Source organism: Falco biarmicus, chromosome 6 (assembly GCF_023638135.1).
Source record: "Falco biarmicus isolate bFalBia1 chromosome 6, bFalBia1.pri, whole genome shotgun sequence".
Lineage (NCBI taxonomy): Eukaryota > Metazoa > Chordata > Aves > Falconiformes > Falconidae > Falco > Falco biarmicus.
In genome coordinates this window covers 28920297-28941374 of record NC_079293.1, presented here as the reverse complement: position 1 = coordinate 28941374, position 21078 = coordinate 28920297, and the positions used below count along the sequence as shown (strand labels likewise).

The 21078-nt window shown below is 37.6% G+C and overlaps 1 protein-coding gene across 1 annotated transcript in view; it reads left to right on the top strand.

Moving 5' to 3' along the window:
* Nucleotides 1–21078, top strand: part of NOL10 (nucleolar protein 10) — a 53240-nt gene that overhangs the window by 10359 nt on the left and 21803 nt on the right. The window contains exons 8-13 of the mRNA XM_056343433.1: nt 280–340; nt 854–939; nt 1288–1366; nt 2577–2726; nt 5100–5166; nt 11280–11332. Of these exons, the coding sequence (XP_056199408.1) occupies nt 280–340; nt 854–939; nt 1288–1366; nt 2577–2726; nt 5100–5166; nt 11280–11332 (496 nt within the window). The remainder of the gene's footprint in view (nt 1–279; nt 341–853; nt 940–1287; nt 1367–2576; nt 2727–5099; nt 5167–11279; nt 11333–21078) is intronic.

Here is a 21078-nt window from a genome sequence, read left to right as displayed (position 1 = left end):
AACCTGTTCCAGTGCTTAATTATTTGCATAACATTAAAATACTTTCCTTGCATCTGGTTGGAACCTTACCTGTTTCAAGTAACCAGCGCTGTCTCTGATGGCTCCAAATTTTTGGTCAGCCTCTCAGAGTATAGGAGGGTGCTATTAAAGCAACCAGTCCCTCCCTAGGGCCAGCTTTTGCTTTTCCAGGCTGAGCATTAGGGTACATGATTACAGGAATCTTTTTAGTTGTGTTAAATTATTCTGAGGTCATTAAACTTACTCTTTTTTCTGTTTTAGAGAGAGTAATGTCTGTGACATAAATCCTGTACACTTCTTGTTCGCTATGGGGACGGCTGAGGTAAATGTTTGCATTCCTTATATAAAAAGGGCAGTATTGTGTGTTTCTTTTTTTATATTAGTTTGCCTGAGGATAAGAAGAAATCATGACAGGAACTTAATTAATCAATTTGATCTCATCTGCTAAGTATAGATCCATTAAATAAGGTGACTTTTTAGAGAATAGTGCAAATACAATTTCTGAGCTACCTTGGTTGCTGAGATGCTTGAGATTTAGCAGGTAGGAGAGAAAATAATGTTACCTTGCTATGCAGTACAGCTGTCTGTAGAAATTAGCTAGCATGTGTACCCTGTTATCTTCAGAAATTTAGTGTTAGTGATTTTGATTGAGGTCACGTTTTTTAAAAATACCAGTGAAATCTGTGGAGCTTGTATGCTATTAGAACAATTCATGTCAACTTGGGGAACTTGGTTAATTTTTCATAGATTAATTCATAATTTTCTTTAAACACTTTCAGAATACCAGACTTCTGTTGGATAAGCTTGAAATATTTTTTTTTTTTAAACTGTTTAGGGTAAAGTGGAATGCTGGGATCCTAGAACTAGAAATCGAGTTGGTGTGTTGGACTGTGCTTTAAGCAGTGTGACAGCAGATGCAGAGTGAGTAAAGGCTACCTTTCAAAGTGTGTTCTTCTGTTTCTTTCAGAAGTTTTGCATTTAGGAACAGATCCCACTTTGCATTAAAATGGCCTGCCCAAGGTCTGGTCTTGTTGCTGGTGTGAATAAAGGGTTTTCTTAGTCATAAAGGAGTCTCTTACTGATCTGAGTACTAGTGGCTACTTCTCTATACAACCACAAGTTGTGGATGTAAACAATGCAGCTTTTTGAAGTAGTATTTCTGAGTGATATCTGTAAATTAATTTTAATTAATTAGCTATTTTTAACATTTCAAAATTATTTGCAGCCTTTATTGAAAGAATGTCTAACTATAAGCATCATGCTTTGCAGGATAGATGGTTTACCATCCGTTTCAGCCCTGAAGTTTGATGGAGCTTTGAATATGGCTGTTGGAACAACTACTGGGCAGGTAGGCTTAACTTCATCTACAGCAGTTCTTAGGAGTTCTTGCAATTGCCAGTCCAAGTATATCATACATTGAGTGCACTTATTGTAATGTTAATATCTATTAACACAAATTATTATTAAGAGTGTAAATTATATGTATAGAGAAGTAATAGTCATTCTTAAACTGCAAATTAATTTTGTCAAATGGTCTTGCTCTTTAGAACACTATAGGGACCACTTAAAGTCATCACAACCTACATAACTAGATAACTTCCAATTCTGTAGTTTCCTTATGACTTCAGTCAAGTATGCGGGGATGTTGCTGCTTTTTGAGACTATCAGTACCATCTCAATGCAACATATGCTCTCAGTTATCTTGATGGTGGCCAGAGAAGCAGAAGTGATTGTCTTTCAACTATTGTTTTTACTGTCTTATCTTTCTATAAAGCAGCACTTATATTCATTTATTCATTGTTGCCATCATATTTATAAAATGATGGTGGGGGGTGGGGGGTTCTGCCTTCATCAGTCTTTTCATGGGTTTGGAAAACTAGCCTGTCAAGAGCAAGTATGTATGTAAGAGTTGTATTTACAATAATGTTAGCATACGTACCAGGCAAGTTTTATTGGAGATTATACTTTTTTATTAAACAAACCAGTAATATTTTTTTCCCCAAAATTATTAGTATTCACACTTTGTGTATGAAAGATTCAAGCAAGGTCTCTTAAGTTCCATAGGAAACTCTGGAGATAAAAATGCAGGTTTCTGGAAGACAGGGCCTGTATTTTCTACCTTCTTTAACACAAAAAATTACATTCTGTGGGGTTTCATTGAGTGGAAGTGTTACTGAATGTGGAAGGGGGTCTGAAAATTCAAATCTTGTGAGAACAGCACAAGGACCTGAAAGTGAAATATTAGTAATTAAAAAATGCTAACAGCCTTTAAAATGGCTCATTTTCCCAATAGGAATAAAAAATACTTTAGAAGCTCTTAAATTTGCTCTTAATTTTTCTAGGCTGAAGCATGCTGAGGTTAAAATATACTGCCAGATTAAACTAGGCTCACTTAATAAACTGTTTTCAGAAATTAAAATGATTTCTTTTATGTAAATTCTGTCCGTGTATTTCAGTAAAACATCTCAAGTTTAGTTAAGTCTTCAGTGAAGATCTGATGTGCATGACTTCCTCTTAGCATTACAATATTGTAAATTTAATCCCTTTTATTCTTCAAGGTTTTATTATATGATCTCCGGTCTAGTAATCCATTAATAGTCAAAGATCACCACTATGGCCTGCCTATTAAGTCAATTCAGTTTCAGCATCAGTTGGATTTAATTATCTCTGCAGATTCTCGAATCATAAAAATGTGGAACAAAGATACGGTAAGTGTTTTTTTGTTGCTGCATTCAAATTTTCTAATTTTTACTTCCTTTTTGTTACGTTTTTTTCATGCAGCTTGAATAACAAAGCTGAAATTCAGTGTAGGAAGTTGAATTTTTAATATGTCCTAATTTACATAACACTTTGTCCAGTCTGACTAAATAAACCAGCATCTGGGAAGTTATTCAACCGCCTGTCAGGTAAAAGATACAATGTCAGTTATTTTTTTTTAGCTGTTTGTACATGTCTGCCTCAGATGCTCCTTTCAATAGAAGGGTTTAAACATGAAAGGTACTACCTTAGCCATTGCCCTGGTTTGTGTATTTCTCACAGTATGCTTGAATACATCCATTTGCAAATTTTCATCAGAGAAAAAATGGTCATTCCAATTCCCTGCTCAAAGCAGGGCTAACTTGAAAGGTAGGTCAGTTAGTTTATGACCTATTAAAATCAGGTGCTTCCTATTTTCATAGAAACCTATTTGGAGATTGAAGCAGATACTATGCCTAGATCCAAATCAAAATGTGTATTATGCTGTAATGGGTTATGTTGCAGTAGGCAATGGCTTATCTCTGCCTTTTGCACCTTTGTGTGAAATGGAAATCTCTAATTTTCGTAACACTTCCTTTCATTACATTATACAGTTCTTTTTCTTATCTTTCTGTCAGTGAAGCTTGCACAAAATGTTACCCCATAGGTTCATAGTAATACTGCTGTAACTTGGTTTGGTTTGAGGGGCTAACTTTAGTCATTGTATTTTAGAAGGACTGAAAAACGTGCACCATCTGTACTTTTCTAGCTTTATAGTGAAACATACCAAGAACAGTTGTAGTAGTTCAGAGGCCCTTTTTTCTGACTATTTCAGGCAGTCATTTCTCTATTGTTTTGCTTCTTCATAAACTTTCAACAGCCTCTTTTATTTTTTCTGTGATCGCAAGCGGTTTTTTGCAAGCTCCTCTGCAGTTATTTTTTATTGTTTAAAAGAACAAATACATTATTGGTTATTATTTAAAACATCTGCAGTGGCTGCTCTCCATTTTTCCTAGGTGTATATATATTTCCCTCATTGAGAGTGAAACACTGTAAGGTTTGTCAGGTGGCCTCTGCAGTGGGAAAAGGGAGGGTTTCTTACTGCTGGAAGGCAAAGATAGCTTTGGACTCTTTCCTAGAGTATGTTCCAGCTGGCTCCACCTCTCCCAGATGTTGGTTCCTGACTATCTCTGGCTGGGAACCAACTGCAGAGGCAGACTGTGGGGTGGAGAGCATATGGCTTTGATACCAGAATAGCCCCATGCTGAGACGTGCCTTGGGGTGGGGAGCATGAGGCTTTTGTCTGCTAAGACCGGGGTGGGGGAGGACTCTTATTAATCATCGGGGAGAGACCAGAGGTGGGTGGGGTAACAGCATGTAACTGGGAGGGAAAGGAAGGGCCCAGAAAGGTAGGTGGGATTGCTGCAGGGAAAGAAAGAAGAGGAATAGGATCAAAATTTGCTCTGTTCCTGTCCCTCATTTAGAACAGTGTAGACATGTACTCTCATGCTTTGGATTCTGTGGCCCAGTTCTTAGAGACTCTTCCTTTACTGGCTGTCTTGTGTGTTGGCTTGTAAGAGCACCTGTATTTTGTCTGGGTTTTTCAGACTCTGTTCCAATTCTTATTTTTTTCAGAATGTTGTTTCCTGCTTTTACCTCTTTCTTAAATAACCTTTATAACTTCAATTCTGATCTAAGCTAGATACCACTGGATGCTTTTACTACTTTTATATTTAGACCTCTTTAATACTGAGTTTATAAATTATAAACAAAGTGCTGAGCTATATTTCCTTTCATGTAGATGTGAGCAAGGTGGAGGAACCGAGCTCCAGAATAAAGTTCTACTTCCAGTCCATCATTTCAGCTAATGGTACTTACTAAAATTGAATTTGGTAGTTTTAAATAATTTTGAGTTGAACAAACTGAGGGTTACACTGCCAATGTGCCCAGAACCTATGGACCTTACCCCCCACCTTTTGCATAAAATAAAGTAAATCTAGCACATATATTTTCAACACAGAAGTGAGTTGAAAAGTTAGAGGTGCCACTGTACATTGCTGTGTCTTCAATAAATAGTAGGCTACGCTTCCTTCTAAGAGATCAGATCAGAGGCAAAATACAACATTGAGTTCTTTGTGTTGTGTTCAGATCCTTTAATAACATTTTATTAATGTTATTACATATATATATAACATTATATAAAAATATATACATAAACAGCAAAATCTGTTCCATCTTTATTCCATCTATTTCTTAGATTCTATAATGGCTATTCTTAATGTTTAGATTTCCTAAATTTAATTATATTGTTTGGAGTTCTTTATGTTTTCTTCCTGTAATTTCAGGGGAAGATATTTACTTCAATGGAGCCAGAACATGATATCAATGATGTCTGCCTGTATCCAAACTCAGGTAGGTTAGATATATTAATGCCTTAACACAAGCTTTCCCTCATTGAACTTAACCCAAGCTGTGGTCTTGTTTTTTCTGTTTAGGTGATACAAGTTAACTCTACTTTCCTCCTTATGACAGAGTTAGGAGTAAATGGTTACTTGTCAGTTAGTGTCATTGTTTCCTCTGCATCTGTATTAAATCGGAGCCTCTCTGCAGTTAGAAGTTGCTGTGCTGTCAGTTGAGTGACTGACCTCTTTTGCTCTTTCAAATAGCTGAAGTGTTTCATTTCATAAGAATAGGAATTTTGGCCTTTTGTCTCAGCTAAGTCCCAGATGAATTGGAGCTTGCTTTCTAGAACTAGGAAAAATCTCTTTACAACAAGTTTACGTATTTTTACAAGTGTTTACAACTATGTGGTCTGTCTGTGTTTTAGATACAGCATTTACTGTACCCTCCCTTAGATTGAGGACTTTGGTTTTAAGTGTAGATTCTGTAGTGCACAGATTTGCATGCTTTTTGTGACTGTTTTCAAATTTGTCATTTCCTATAATGTTATGTTCAGAGGTCAAAACCGAGGGTCGCTTTTAACCAGTTTCCAGATCCTACCTTACAAGTAAGATACTTTACAAAATGGTGGTTGTGTGTGCACATGTGCTTTGGCTGTACCTTAGATTGCAACTGGCCTTAATCTTCCCTGCTTGATCTGAGTTGCTTAGTTCTTTACTATGTGACACCTTTTTCCTTTTTAGAAAGCAGTACTGAAGAAGATGTAATAAAACTAGGGCCACTAGAATGGCACAGGGTAAAATTCTTGAACCAGAGAATGCCTGTGTTGCAAACTCTGCTGCTATTTTAATTTTGGAGAAAGTTAGCAGTGAAGACAGAGCGACTTGGACTTTGCTTCATACTAGCAGCTCAAATTCAAGATTGTAGATAAGCGAGTTTGAGATTTTTAACGAGTTAAAACTTATCTTGTCTTTTCTGCCAGCTTCAGTTAAGAATGTGTCTTTTTTTGTCTTTTTTTTTTTCCCTGTAAGATGAGCACTTAAATACTGATTCCTGCTGAGATGGTAGGCATTTTTGACCTTATGCAGCAGCAAAACTGCAGTGGTCTGCAGGACCTCGCTGATGAAAATATTAACTTGCTTCTCAGGTTTAGCCCCCTCTGAAACAGAATTCCAATACTTAGGAATTGGGCTAGGTTTTTCTGAGCCCTCAGAAAGACATTGATAGCGTTTTAATCTATGTTCCATATATTTGTTTTTGCCAGATCCATGTGCCAGAAATAATGCAAGCAGAGTATTGAAGCTTGCCAAAACAAGGACTTTATGGCATGGCACTGAGGGTACATCTCATGTGCCCTGGTTGTGTGTATGAATTCATTTAGGTGTATTTGAGAATAACTGTGTGGTAACACTGTGGACTGTGCAACGTGGAGGTGGGCAAACCTGATCTGCTCTTATCCATAGTGGTTACAGAGAGAGATAATTGGAATGAATTATCTTTAGTATTTCGTTGAGGTTTTGTCTTTGAGCTTATTGATTTGATCCAAAAGAGAATCCAGGAGTGAATTAACATCCATGCAGCATTGATAATGAAGGGCTCATGACAGGGAGTGAAACAGAAGCAAGCTATTTGACAATGTAGAATCTTAGCGTAATTTAGGTTGGAAGGGAGCTTTGGGTGTCACCTATTTCCTGCTCAAAGCAGGGCCAGACTTGAGGTTAATCCAGCTTTGAAGTCTGATCAGGTTGCTCAGGTCATAAGCAGTCAAGTTTGAATACCTACAGGGGTGGACATCACTCAGCTGTGGATGCTGTATAGCCTCGGGTGTGTAGACGTGCCTCAAGTACTTTTGCAGAAATTATTTTCGTGAGACTGAAGGAAGAATCTTGCAGCACAGAGATTTGAATGCATGTATCTCCCCAGTGTTGCTTATTGGATATTGCCTTTTCAGGTGTCTGTGATCTAGATAGTGCGTTCCAGTCCTGTGTCTCATCTCTTCTCGAGTCAGTTCTGCTTTTCTTCTTATTATTTCTTTACTATGTCTGGTGGGGGGCAGGTTAATGTCTTTTGGTAAGAACTGTTGTGGGATGAAAACCGGGTTGTATTTTATGATTATATGGAGGCAGACGGGGAATCCTAGAACATGCTGCAGTGGAAGTTAAGAGGTTTAAGGTAGGAGTGATGCCTTGCATGTTCGTCATAAATACTGTTGCTCCAGAGTTTAAGATACCTAGCACCACCTCATGCTCATTGAGAATCTAAATAATAATAATAATTGAACATCTGAAAATAAGGAAATACTTTCAGTAATATGAGCTTGCAGTTGTGGAAATCTGCAAATAAAATATCATTTAAGTACCAGTATGGCTATGGCTCAGTGCTCTCATTGGTGCCCCTCAGCATGCTCAGGGCATCCTGGATGTTCATGAAGCCAGCACAGCTGAGGAAACCCAAGAGATTTTTGCCTAGCTTGTGTTTTAACATTTCATGAGAAACGGCTGCTCAGAAAGCCCATACCTTAATCTCACCCTTATGAAATAGTTTTAACACTTCATTGTCACAATTACAAAATACAAATAAAGAATTGGAAAAGAGAAACTACACTGTAACATGAAATATTCTGAAATAGTGACTGCATCAGTGGATAAGGGAAGAGCTACGAATTTCAACTATGTGGACGTCTGTAAGATCTTTTGACACAATCCTCCACAACATCCTTCTCTTTAAATTGGAGAGATGGATTTGATGCGTGAACTGTTCAGTGGAGGAACTGGTTAGATGATTGCATTCAGAGGGGAGTGGTCAACAGGTGGAGATCAGTGACAAGTGGTGTTCCTCAGGGGTTCATATTGGGACCAATACTGTTTGATATCTTCAGCAATGACATAGTGAGATTGAATGCACGCTTTGCGAGTTTGCAGAGGGCACCAAGCTGAGTGGTGTGGCTGGCACACCTGAGGGATGGGATGCCATCCAGAGGGACCCGGGTAAGCTTGAGAAGGGGGTCCATGTGAACCTGATGAAGTTCAGCAAGGCCAAGTACCAGGTGCTGCACCAGGGTTGGCACAATCCCCAGTATGTACATAGGTTGGGGGATGAAGGGATTGAGAGCAGCCCTGCAGAGAAGGACTTGGGGGTACTGGTGGATGAGAAGCTGGACATGACCTGGCAATGTGCACTCACAGCCCAGGAAGCCAGTTGTTGTGGGCTGCACAAGAAGCAGCGTGGGCAGCAGGGCGAGGGAGGGCATTCCGCCCCTCCACTCCGCTCCGGCGAGACCCCCCTGCAGCGCCAGGTCCAGCTCTGGGGCCCTCGGCACAGGGGAGACATGGACCTGTCGGAGCGGGTCCGGAGGAGGCCACAGACATGGTCAGGGGGCTGGAGCAGCTCTCCTGTGAGCACAGGCTGAGGGAGTTGGGGCTGTTCGGCCTGGAGAAGAGAAGGCTGCGGGGAGACCTTACAGCGGCCTTTCGGCACTTAAAGGGGGCCTATAAGAAAGACTGGGACAGACTTTTTACCAGGGCTTGTTGAGCTAGGAATAGGGGTAATAGTTTTAAACTGAAAGAGGGTAGATTTAGACTAAATGTAAGAAAGAAATGTTTTACAATGTGGGTGGTGAAACTGGCACAGTTTGCACAGAGTGGTGGTAGATGCCCCATCCCTGGAAACATTCAAGGCCAGGCTGGATGTGGCTCTGAGCAACCTGGTCTTGTTGAAGACATCCCTGCTCATTGAAGGGGGGGATTGGACTAGATGATCTTTAAAGACCTCTTCCAACCCAAAATATTCTAGGATTCTGTCATTTATGGTAAACTGTGTATCAGTATAATGTGAATTATTCTTTTTCAAGAGTATTTTTTGAATTTTTTTGAAGTTGGGTTTTTTTAAAAATTAAATTATTTTACCAACCAGCTTCAGTATTACTGCCTTTCATAGGAAGCAAATCCTTGTGTATCTTTGACCAAACTACATGGTGACAAAATTCAGTGGATCTCTTAAACTAGCTATGAGTTTCTTTTCGCTGATCATATGTGCACAGAATGGGGCTAGGGGAAAAAAGGCTTGCCAGTTACTGAAGTAGCCTTCACTCCAGTTAAGTTGTAGGACATAAATGAAGTTGAACAGCATCTTCATTGTGTAGAAAGCTGTCTAATTTGTTTCAGTTACTGTAAAAAACCCCAAATTTAAGTTAAAAATTTGCATTTTCTCAAACTGCTTCTCCTATTTACTACTGCTTCATACTCCTGTTTTTCGGACCATTTTCCAAAGATGAGTCTTATTAAAACCTTTTCTCTGGAAAAAGAGTCCTAATTTATTTCCCTTTTAAAGTGATCAAACTAGGCTGCTGTGTAGTTTGTTAGGGTGTGGTCTCCCCATAAAAAGTGGTTAAAACTAACAAGCTGAAACTATGAAAATGTGTGGAGTAGACTTCTCCTTTCACAGACTTGTTCCTTTTTTGTATTCTTTCATTTCCCCTGTAGTATATGCCCATGTACTGTTCCAAAGTCTGTTTTCCCTCCTTTAATTATTGGTGGAAGACTCAAAGAGGTTTTCCTTTTACTGTCATCTTTGAAGCACCTGCAGAATTTATTTCTGTCCTCTTGTCTCTAGTGATTCACGTTTAGTCAATGGAGAAATGCTTTGTCTCCTGAACTAGTAGTAAGCATACTGATATGTTAAGAGTGTGTAATCTATACACTATAGTACATTGTGTGTATATGTATGTACTATAATTGCCTGCAAACCTTTTCAGGTAGGGTTTTCAGCCTCAGTTTGCTGACTAAGCTTTCACAAATATCTTGCTTTGCCAAGGAAGCAAGCCCCCTTTTTTTTCTGACATTATAAGTCCAGCTGCATTGTGTATTTTTTAATAAAAGGATTAGGTAGAAAGGATTACTCCACCCATGTTAATTGCGTTCCTCTAGTTGGGTGTAAATTATATTTCTGCCCTCTGGGTGTATAGTAATTGACCCAATTATTCATAGTCTCAGTGGCATATGTTACAGTGCTTTTAGATCAGAATGTTATCTAACTTGATTGCTCTTTTCTTCTTCATATTCCATCTCTTGTATTCCTGGTGAACAGCTATGTTGGAAAGACAAAATTGAGATAAATGTAAAAGTGTATGCCAAATGTCCTTATTACTCTCATGTAGAAGGAAATTGAGAGCATTTCTCATTTTGAACTTACATGAAGTCTTGTGGCAATAGGAGATTTTTCCATGGATTTTAATACTTCTACAGTATTTTTTTATATTCAGAGTATTTACAAGCTTTAATCATGGTATTTCTTAGGTATATTCGTAGATATTTCAAATTTCCAGTTTGCCCAGGTTGGCTAGTATCACTAATATTACAGCACTTGAAGCCACAATATCCCGTCACTCATTTTGTGTTGAGAAGCTACTGTTGTTTTGATTGCCCAAGATAAAATACAAGTAAAGGTGTAAGCCATGTATGATTTATGACTGTTATATATGTAAATTATATATATATGTTATATATTATATATGTGTTATATATATGTATAAAATATAAATTAGGCTATAGTTGTGTGTTCAAAAACAAAACCCCCAAAACCCCTTGTATTAATAATACAAGTTTATACCCAAGGTAGCTTTTAAGTGCAATATGGGATGAACTGTTTTAAGTTTGTTATGAAATATGGCAGCCCACGGTTGTCAGGAGTCGGTGTTGCTTGAAGTGGTGCCAAGCAGTTAAGTTAGAGGACAGAGGATGAATATGTAGGAAATGAAGCTTTGTTAATTGTGCTGCTATCAGACCTTTCTTTCCTTAGCATTTGACACAACAATTTATTATAGATCCCAAATAGCTGTTCTATTGCAGGCCAGGAATATGGACTGTATAAGCTACAAGTAATGTGATTTCACCCCTCCTCCCCTAACCTATGAAGGATTCTTTCCCTACAAATACTCAGGTTGCCATTTTGTGCCAGCAAATTTTCCATTTTTTTCATTTATTTTTTGGAAAGATTATTTTAAATTGTAAGTACAAATCTACTGCATGTGAATTAAATGCTTCAAGTGTGTATATATATATACTTTTTATTAAAGTAATGTTATCCTCTTGTGAGCAGTATTTTTAAATATGGAAATCTCTTTTTAGGAATGCTAATGACTGCCAATGAAGCCCCTAAAATGAATATCTATTATATACCAGTAAGTAATACAAATTGTTTTGTATTGTTGATATATTGTATATATATCAGTTGTTTGGTGCTGTTCAGGTATTCATGTTGGAAAATTACTTCTGCAAATTCACCTATACTTTCTCTGACTTTTCATGATGAAGTAAATTTAAGCTAACCATAATTTATTAATGTAATGTATTGAATTACTAAAAAACAGTTTGTAATTTTCCTTTTGCTGTCGACTCCAAAACTGGCTAGTGGCAGTAGGAAATTCAAGTGGAGCTTCGCTGGAAATAGTAATTTTTTGATATCTGACCAGAAAAGAATTCCTAGATAGAAGCTATGTAGCTTACTTCCAAGATAATAATTTTGATTTGTTGTGAAATATTTCATTACTGTCTTTAATATGTGGTGTATATAGTGACATAGTAATGGCAGTAATTATTATTCTCTGTTCTGACAAAGATGTTACTGTGTGGCTTCAGGTATGGCTCTTGGCTCTGGCTTATGTTCAATGTCCTACTTGAATTGTGCTTTTCACTTGAGAAGCTCTTCGCTTGAAAGAATTAACTGTAGGTTGTATCTTTGCAGGTTGGTTTTAGGGAGACAAAAGCAAGCCTTCCGGTGTTAGGGAATGATGCAGAAAATTACACTTGCTTTTCACTGTTGTTTTTGATTCTACACTGAAATTTCTAGGGTTTTTTTTGCCTCGTAGGATATAATATATAATATATATATAATAATAATATATATAATAGTAGGATATATATGCGGATGATATATACAGATTAGCTGACCAGACTCTAAAAATATGTGCACTTTCTCTGAAGTAATTTTATTGACGTTCTGGACAAACTCTAAGCTGCTGATTTTAAAATACATTTTTAACTGTCTTTTAAATCAGCCGAGAAGTCTGCATGCAGATAATGAATTTGAAATTAATGTAAATTTAATTTTCTTTAGCTTATTTCTGGGTTGTGTCTGTACATGTGTGTTGTGTCATGTCATCATGTCCCCCCCATCCTCCCCCCCCCCCCCCCCATGATCTTGATTAAGTTTAACATGGAGATTCATCAGTTCACATTTTTCTTTGTGGAATAGACACTATATACCGGTTGTATGTACATGTCGAACCACAAAAGTATATTCCTGTCAACAATTCTGTAGTCTGGTTGTATTTACTTCTGTTACTAGATTTTTGCATTTAAGGAAAGGAAAAGTTATATACACGTGTTTTGTGTGTCATTTATGTCTGTGTTCTTTGGATGTAAATATCCATTTCTATAATTCAGCTCTAGCCAACTTGTATTTTATTAACTGGAGCTATTCCATGCTTGGGTAACAAATGGGAGGGGGACAAAAAATGTTTTTGTATTTAAGAAAAACTATTAGCTGTAGTTAGAAGTGGAACGCTTTATTTCTCTTTACCTTGTTCTTTGTAAGGTTTAGAGAGTAGCTCTCAATTTTATTTTTTTTTGTCTGTTGTCTTTTTATTTAATGGAATGGGGAAGGCAAACTCCCATATTTTTAGTCTGAGTTTTTAAAACTTGAATGGGCTAGTTACTCAATTCCTTAAGTTCAGGTGGAAAAAGCATTATTTTTGTCACTAAGGCTAAAGTTCAACTTCTCTCTGAAAATTGTGCACTGACATTTTTTTTTTATGCAGGTGTTTATGATGTATGAACTTCACAGCTATAGTACATTAGAGGTGCATATCCAGCATTGCTACTTATCCAAAATACTATTTGTCTTGATTGTCACTAGTAATTAATGTTTGTTAGAACTTGTTCTAGCCAGTATTATTTTGAGTATTCTTGCATATATTGTAAAACAAAATGAAAAATATTTTTTACTCTTTCAAAAATCTTGCTCTTCTAGAATCATCTTTGAATACTGAGTTAATGTTTCTGAAGTCAGATATGTAATTTTTAGCTAAGAAATACAATCACTATATTAGATCTCAGGTCATACTTAACAGACATTATTGCAAACCCAAATATTGACTGATATTATCTAGTATTTTTGCAGCATGCAGGCTATTCCAATGAAAATTAGCACTAAATCTTTCCTTAAGCCATCTTTCTTTGCCACTGTTCTTTGACTGTTAGTACCTGAGTCTGCCTGAACATGTTTAGATCATAAAATGGACGCAAATGATGAATGTTAGAGCATAAATCCAAATAGGAGTTCTATTTTTGAAATACTGTTGTGTGTAAGAAGACTTAAAATTTCATTCAAAGGCTACTGTCCAGATCAAATTCGGTTTTTGAATAAGCTAAACTCCAGTTAGCATCAATGGCTTTGGGTTTGAAGGCTGCTGAAGATATCTTAAATATACTGGCATGACTTTTTTTAGTCAGAAATCTATAGTTCATTTAAAAACATGAAATGCCTATTTTAGACAATAGAAAAGTTAAGTTTCTTTGAAACAGACAGGAGTATCACACTGTAGTAACTGGCCTTTTTACCTTGTCTGCCTTTTTATGGGCAAGACTGAAGGGCTGGCACAGATACTGTTGTATAATTGCAGTATTTTTTACTGCACTTCCTAAAAATCAAGTATGTAGCTCACTAAATCTGTTTTGGTTGGCTGTTCTAGGCTTTTTTAATCTTCTTTTTAAATGAAGAGAATACAAAATGGAGAAGTCGTGTTAGACTTAAGCTGCTCTAGGGTATTTGTTATTAAGGAAAACTCAATGTTATTAACCTGTTCATGTTACAGTTCTATTCCTTGATCTTTTGGGCTAGTTATTTGAGCTCAGAGATGCACACCTGTCCTTTGGTTTCTGTGTCAGTAGGTTATTAAGGCATGGGGTTTTTCCATCCTTGGAACACTGAGTAATTTCCTTGCACAGGCGAAGATGAGTTTAGTTGCATGTATCTTTGGAGCAAAACTTTAAAGAGCTAGTGATTTGCTGTATTATGATCCCTTTTCATAGTCTTGTTTTCTGGCTTTTTCTAAGAACTTGGATTCACTGTTTTTTCCAATGAATAGCTTAATTTTCTATTTGTTTGTTTACTTTGAGATAGATGTGAATGCTACTTAAAATGTGCCCTCTGTTTTTGAGATGTCGACAAGAATTGAGTTATAATTCTTGAATTCCACAACAGAATAAATGCCTGGGGGAAGTGCTGCTACTATAAAGGACAGTTGTGTTTCAGAGCTCTTGGAAGTATTTTTGTGTAAATAGAATCCATTTGATTGCCCTAGCCCCTCATTGCCCTGTAGTGCTAGTAATTATTCTCTTTTTTTTTTAAGTCTTCATTGGAACAGCTACAAGAAATTACCATAGCTATGGTCAAGGCAGGTACTTCAGATCTCAAATGTACCTCAAACGTGCTGTGCTCTAGCCTTATAGTTTACAACATAAGAAAAAAATTCTTCAGAAGAAGAGATGCACAGAAGTCAGTCTAACAGAGCAGGAGTGCCTGTGTACACGGATGGGTGCAGACAGACCCAGCATCCTCTGTCCTTGATTGAAGTTGGCCAGACAGTGTAGGACTGTGCCCAGCCTAATATACCCTGCCTCTCAGCAGGTTTTATTAGTGTGGGCACAGTGCTGTGCTAACACAGCTACATGACTTGTGAACTGGAGCTGGCTCATGTCCGGCCAGCTTGGAGTAGGGTCTGACTGAGCTCATGTCTGACTGAATTATCTGTGTACATGTGCCCATTCTCTCCATTGTTAATGCCAAAGCTATATTTCCATTGCAAAACCAAAAAATGACTGTCTCTTGAACTTCAGGATTATAAAAGAGTTGACAACGGGTATCATAATATTGTCTGTAAATGAATTGGCATGCGTCAGCTTTTCCTGCAGAATTTTCAGCAAGATAGGTATGACATTTGAGATTAGGAATGTCTGAGAGAACTATGTATTTCTTAAAAAAAAAATAAATCACCACCAGGGAAAAGAAGGTGTTTTTTGTTTACTAGAGAGGACAGGTAGGTTTGCTTTTAAATGGCAAGAAGATGCCTTATGCAGGTACACAGTGCAGACAGTGAGTAAAAGCCAAATTGAATCTGACTGTTGAAATGAAATGTTTGTTTTACATAGGTAACATCTTGAGTGTCTTAGCTTAGAGACTTTGTTTTTGTTTTATTTTGTTGGGCTTTAATGAGGGCAAGTGCCTCTGACTGGAATAGGGCTGTTTGCCAACAGTTTAATAGTTAACTTGAAGTTTATGCAAACATTTGGAACCTGCTTCTTGCCAGCTGGCTTCCTAGTATATCACTTTGATGTGTGCCTCGGGAAGGTTGAAATGAAAGTTGTTGTGTGCCTTGGGATACTTTTCAGACTACTGGCTTAAACTAAGTTGAGTCAGTAGCGCAGCTAGGTCCTGGCCAAAGAAGTAAGGAGAGGAAGAAGCTCCACTGATACCTGGTGGTCTGCTGGCCTGGGACCTAAGATGAACCAGATTCTCTTAAGTTTAATTGAGGCTGTCTGTCAGCTTCCATGACATACAGTGTTCTCTTTTCAGGTTGTACAGAAAACCCCCTACGTATTAGCTCCTGGATGCTCTGAGTGGAAGGCAAGGGGCAGAGGTGTTATTTATTCGGAGTGTTTACTACTGGTTATATGAACATGTCTGATCCTAGCACAGACATTTCAAATCAGTCACATCTCCTTTATTGGGCTTGAAACTCTGGGCTGCATATACATACTGAAACTGAAACTTGCTCTGTTCATTAGGCTGTTGGAAGAAGAGAGCAATTAAGCGTGTAATTAATTGAGTGTAATATTCTGTGTTCTGTATTTTTTTACTTTCCTGCAGTCTTGGCAGAAAAGTCCCTGTTGAGGCTAGAAGCAATGTACTTTTGGTGTAGCGAAGATATTAAGCTCTTTAAGAAAAAATAAATCCTGGAGCGTCTCTGGCTTCATTTCAGGTGGTTTTGGAAAATAATTTGATATCCTAGCGCTCTCCTAGTTCATGGTTGTTGGAGTTATAAACTGGAAATGTTTCAAGGGCAAGTATTTCTTGCCTACTCAATGATTCAGTTTCTCCAAGAATATCTTTATAATGGGTCTGGTTTCTAATACAATACCCGCTTCAGATATTTGGATCTCTTTATTGCTAGAAATATTTATGAATTTTATCCTCTTCAAATTGAGTGGCTTTTCAACTAAACCAGACATTCCTGGTACTTTTTGTTTTGAATATGCCTCAGAAATGCTCATTCTTTAAAAAAAAAAAAAATAAAAAAAATGCTTCCCTTAGATTTGGAAAAAAATTCTTAGAAAAACTTAGAACAAACTACTTTTTCTTTAGTTGCTCACCCTGAAATAATGTAATCAGAGATTAAGGCACCAAATTCTACTAGCTTATATGTTTTCATTTAATGCACTGGGTATTTGATGAAACAAATCTGTAGAGGGAACTTGTACTGAAGGAAATACAAGTGAAGACAGTTTTTTAATACCTTAGTTCACCCCCTGTATTTATTTCTTGATACTAGTCTGGAACAGTTCTGGATTGTAAATCAATGATGAACATGCTTTTGGTTTGATTGTAGGCTTCCAGGTTAGCTGCTTCTAAACCTACATCTGACTGAATTGACCAAAGGGTTGTGTTCAGTTCACTCAGACAGAATAAGCATTTATCTGAAATAGGTTAGTGTTTTCTCTCAGCCTGGTGACTGCTCTCACTAGTTCTGTACAGGGAGTTATGATGACCAGATATCTGTCATTAGTCTGTCACTTTTAATTTGAAAAGATGTGGGTGGTTTCTCACGTGTGACACGCTTAGCTCTATGGTTGTAGCTTTTTAGAACAGTTTTATCACTCTTAAGACTGACTTTCTCATCCTTTCTTTATTTTGGGTTCTACTAATTGTCTTTTTTTCTCTCGAGTTTTTGTGGTGGGGATATGATTGGAGAAAAACAGCTATCCACACCTTATAGTTCATACCTTTAAGACCAATGTTCTGTATAGTCAGTGCTCTTCATGTTGTTTACAGGTGCCGTTGGAGTTAAAGCAAGATCTTCTCAACTGTTTTTTGGCTTCTGCGTGGCAAAAGCTATGAAGCAAATGATGCAATTCTTTTCGTATTTATGGCTGGCATAATAGAACAGATTAGGACTAGAGCATGAGATTTTTATTTCTTTTGGGATGTTTTCATGTCTTCCTATTGGCAGTATTTGGTCATTCTGGATTAATGCTGCCTCAGCTGTCTTCTGGAAGATAGTAAGATGAGGCTGTATTTTTTAGAAGACAGTTATTAATCTCATTCAGTACAGCCCTGACCTAAGAAGTTTTAGGTCAAGTGGAAAGCAGCCATGAAACTGAATTGTGTTAAGAGCTTTTCTATCCTGAAGCAATATATGGTGTAGAAAAATGCTTCATTCCCTGGGAAAAAAATGTTGTAAAATAAAAATACAGTAGTTATGATGTAGAATGGGAAACGTTGGTCTTAGCCTTCGTTTGCTCAGTTTTTGAGAACTGTGAAATGAGTGGAAAGCAGGGTTGTTAACTAGCATAGTTGTGCTTTGGGGCTGCCAAGTGTTGTAAGAAAAAAACTTCCCATTAACAAAGAGATGCTTGAGGGCATCTTTGGCCTTTAAGCTAATTCTCAGTTTTGGTATATCAGTCTTTTAGAGCTGTGTTTTCTAGCCAGAACAGTCCAAGCCTTTACACAGAAAACTGCGCAAACAATATAAAAAGTATGTTGTGAATGATAACTTTACCTGTCTCACAGTATTTACAAGCATAGGAAAAAAAATTGTTTATCTTCACAAACAGAAATGTGAGCTTCCTACTTTTAACCTAAACACTTTCAAATTGAAAAATAACATGCTGGGCTTATTCCCAACAAAGGATATCCTTCATTTCCCATGCACTGGCTAAGAGACACTGTACCGCTTATCACACATACATAGAAGGAAAACACAACGTGCGATAATCAGGAAACAATTTCTGATCTTCCTGTAAAACTTGGTTTAGATGTTTTTTGGTGCAGATGATGTAGGAGTTCAACATCATGTATAGATTATGAAGATGTATTATCCCTGCTTACTGCTGTTGTGGCTGATAGTATGATAGGCATCACTTCTTCATTTATTTTTTTGGTTTTTTAATAGATATCAGTATGCTGACTGTTAAGTCCATACTTCCTTATAGTTCGCATCATACCTTTCATAGACCAAAGGAGAAAACTCTTAAAAGCAGTTCTACCGAATTATACCAGGTAATTGCTCTGCTATTTGAGACTCACATGTTTTTTTAGCATTGTGACTGTATCTTAAGCACTTGGTAGTATGGGGCCCTCAAAACAGGTTTTGAGGGAGAAGTATGCTCCCCTTTTTAAGTGGTGGAAAAATTAAGCCTTGAGTATCTGAAAGATATTTTTTATTATTATTATTAAAGTTGCACTTGTTCCTTCCTTTGGGCCATCTATTCTTCACTTGGTTTCTGAAAATTTAGAGGTGCAGCTGCTCAACTTCAGTCAGTGAAGAGAGAAGCAGTCACAGATAACGGAAAGATGTAATTGCTGAAAGGAAGTTTTGTACTATACTGTGGTCTATCAGCATGTTATAAGAATTAGTGTGTCTTTTAGCTTTTGGATCAGAAAAGACAAAGCACATGAGAATTTTCTCTGTGATAATTTCAACTAAGTCTTTATTTCATTGTATTTGAAAGTAGAGGCAAGTGACTCTTGTGGCTTATCTGTGTTGTCATCTTCTGTGCTGCACTCAACGTTGTGAGAACGAAGTGTGAGTTAAGAGTGTTTTATACAGCAACAGTAACAAAGTTGTGAGGATTTAAGATTTCTGTCACACAACCCTGAGAGATAAATAAAACCATCAAATATGTGAAAGCTTTCAAATATATATTTGAAAGAAGTTTCCTACTTAAAGAAAATTGTGTCATAAGTTATATAAAATTTCTTCTCTTTAGCATCATGCTCTGTAAAGAGTAAATTGGTTTATGCTGAGGTTATCTTTGTTATCTGTCTGGAGGAGTTGCACGTTCCCAACAGGTAGTTGCCTTTCCTTCCCTTTGTGTTGTCTGGCAGTAGTTGCATAAACTCCCAGAGCAGCCTTCCTCCCAGCTTTGCAAACAGCAATTAAGCTGCCATGGCAGGGAGTTACTAGAAGCTCACACGTTCCTAGATTTCCGGTAGCTTGTCAGTTATGTAAGGCAGACGTACAGCTGGATTTGCTGTTACCTTTATGTCTGTAGCATACTTCAAACTTCCCTAAAATGCAGGTCATGCTCTGAACTCCAGTAAGTTTAGTTTTCACGGCTGTAAAGATATTTATGCTCTGAATGTTCCTTGGCCCCTGGCTTGTACTGTGACAGCCCTGTTGCTCCTGGCCACTTAACAGCATGAGAGACAAGTCAGTCCCAACACGGTGTGACAGTTGGGAATTTTCCTGTTCCATCAGAGAAATGGAGAAGGGGACTAGCTGGGATTTTGCATTTCTGTCTTATTCTTGCTTCTTCTTACTTGGTGATTTAGGTTGCAGTCAGAGGCTATTATGTATGTACTAAAATCGATGCACATATTACTCTTATATCTATTAGTAGTGGAAGTTTTGTCCATTGATGGCCCATGGCCTTCGTATTGCAAGAGATGCCATTAGGTTTTGAGACACAGATTTCTGACCATGTTGGAACAAGTACAAGCTGTGTAGGAGATCTCTCATTGTGTAAGAAAAAGGCCAAGGCGGCTGGGAAGGCACCCACTTGCCATTGCCTTGTCGGTCTCCCCTGCAGTCACAATTGTAAATGCAGGGGGAAAGCTTCGTGAGGGATTTATTCTTTGAAGAGTATCATGATAGGATAGGGTTGGTTTTTTTTCTTCTTGTTAGACTTCATACGAAGTGTGGAGGTGTTTGGTTTGTGAGGGGTGGGTTGTGTGGCATTGTCACTGGACAGTAAATTTGCCTTATGAAGGTTTTAACGAATACCAGAGCCTATGTGAAGGAACTGGTAAGGGCACAGTCAGATGTGGTAGGGAGTGGGAGGTGTGGATGGTTGAAGTAAAATGTGGTTGCTGATCTGCTCCCTTGTTTCCATGGATAAAGAAACAGACCATCAGCAGATGTTCACAGGTAAATAAATCCTGTGAAGTCAGTCTCAGCTGAACTTACTGCACCGTATTTAAGTAACGCCTAAGTGCCTCTGTTATTACAGCAGATATGCTATAGAAGCTGTATAGAGTAAGAAGAGACTTCCAGGAACTTTTCATTCACTTCCAGCTGTATTTACAGGAAAGTGCTTGAAGCTTGTCATGCTTATAACACATACTTTGAGATGCCACTCTCTTCTTGCCTCTTGAGCTTCATTTGATTAATTGATTTAGTGTGAAAGTAGTGAGTTCTTGTACTTAAGTTTCTACCAATTTTTCTGACCTCAAATTGTCTCAGCTCCAATGGTCTAAAGACCATTAATGTGTAGGGAGTACCATTAATGTACCAAAATGTGTAGGGAGTCTGCTAAATTAGAAGATCCACAGCAATAGTGTCAAGTGTTTATCATTTATATATGTCAGCATGTCAGAACATGACAGGGACATTGGTGAAAGCATCGGACTCCTTACTTTTGATGCCACAGCTGCTAAGTTACAGATGTCTTGTGAGAAGTATCCCTTTTTCTTCATGTTTCCTGAAGAAGAGAACTATTCTAATTTTATTAACAATTTTAAGAGGTAACTTTCTTTGCTGAAAAATTATTTGCTGTTCCGATTAGAGGGCATTTTTTTCCCAACACTCTGAGCAACGGGATTGTTGTCTCCTTCAAAAGATTGTGGCTTCACCAGGAAGACACAGTG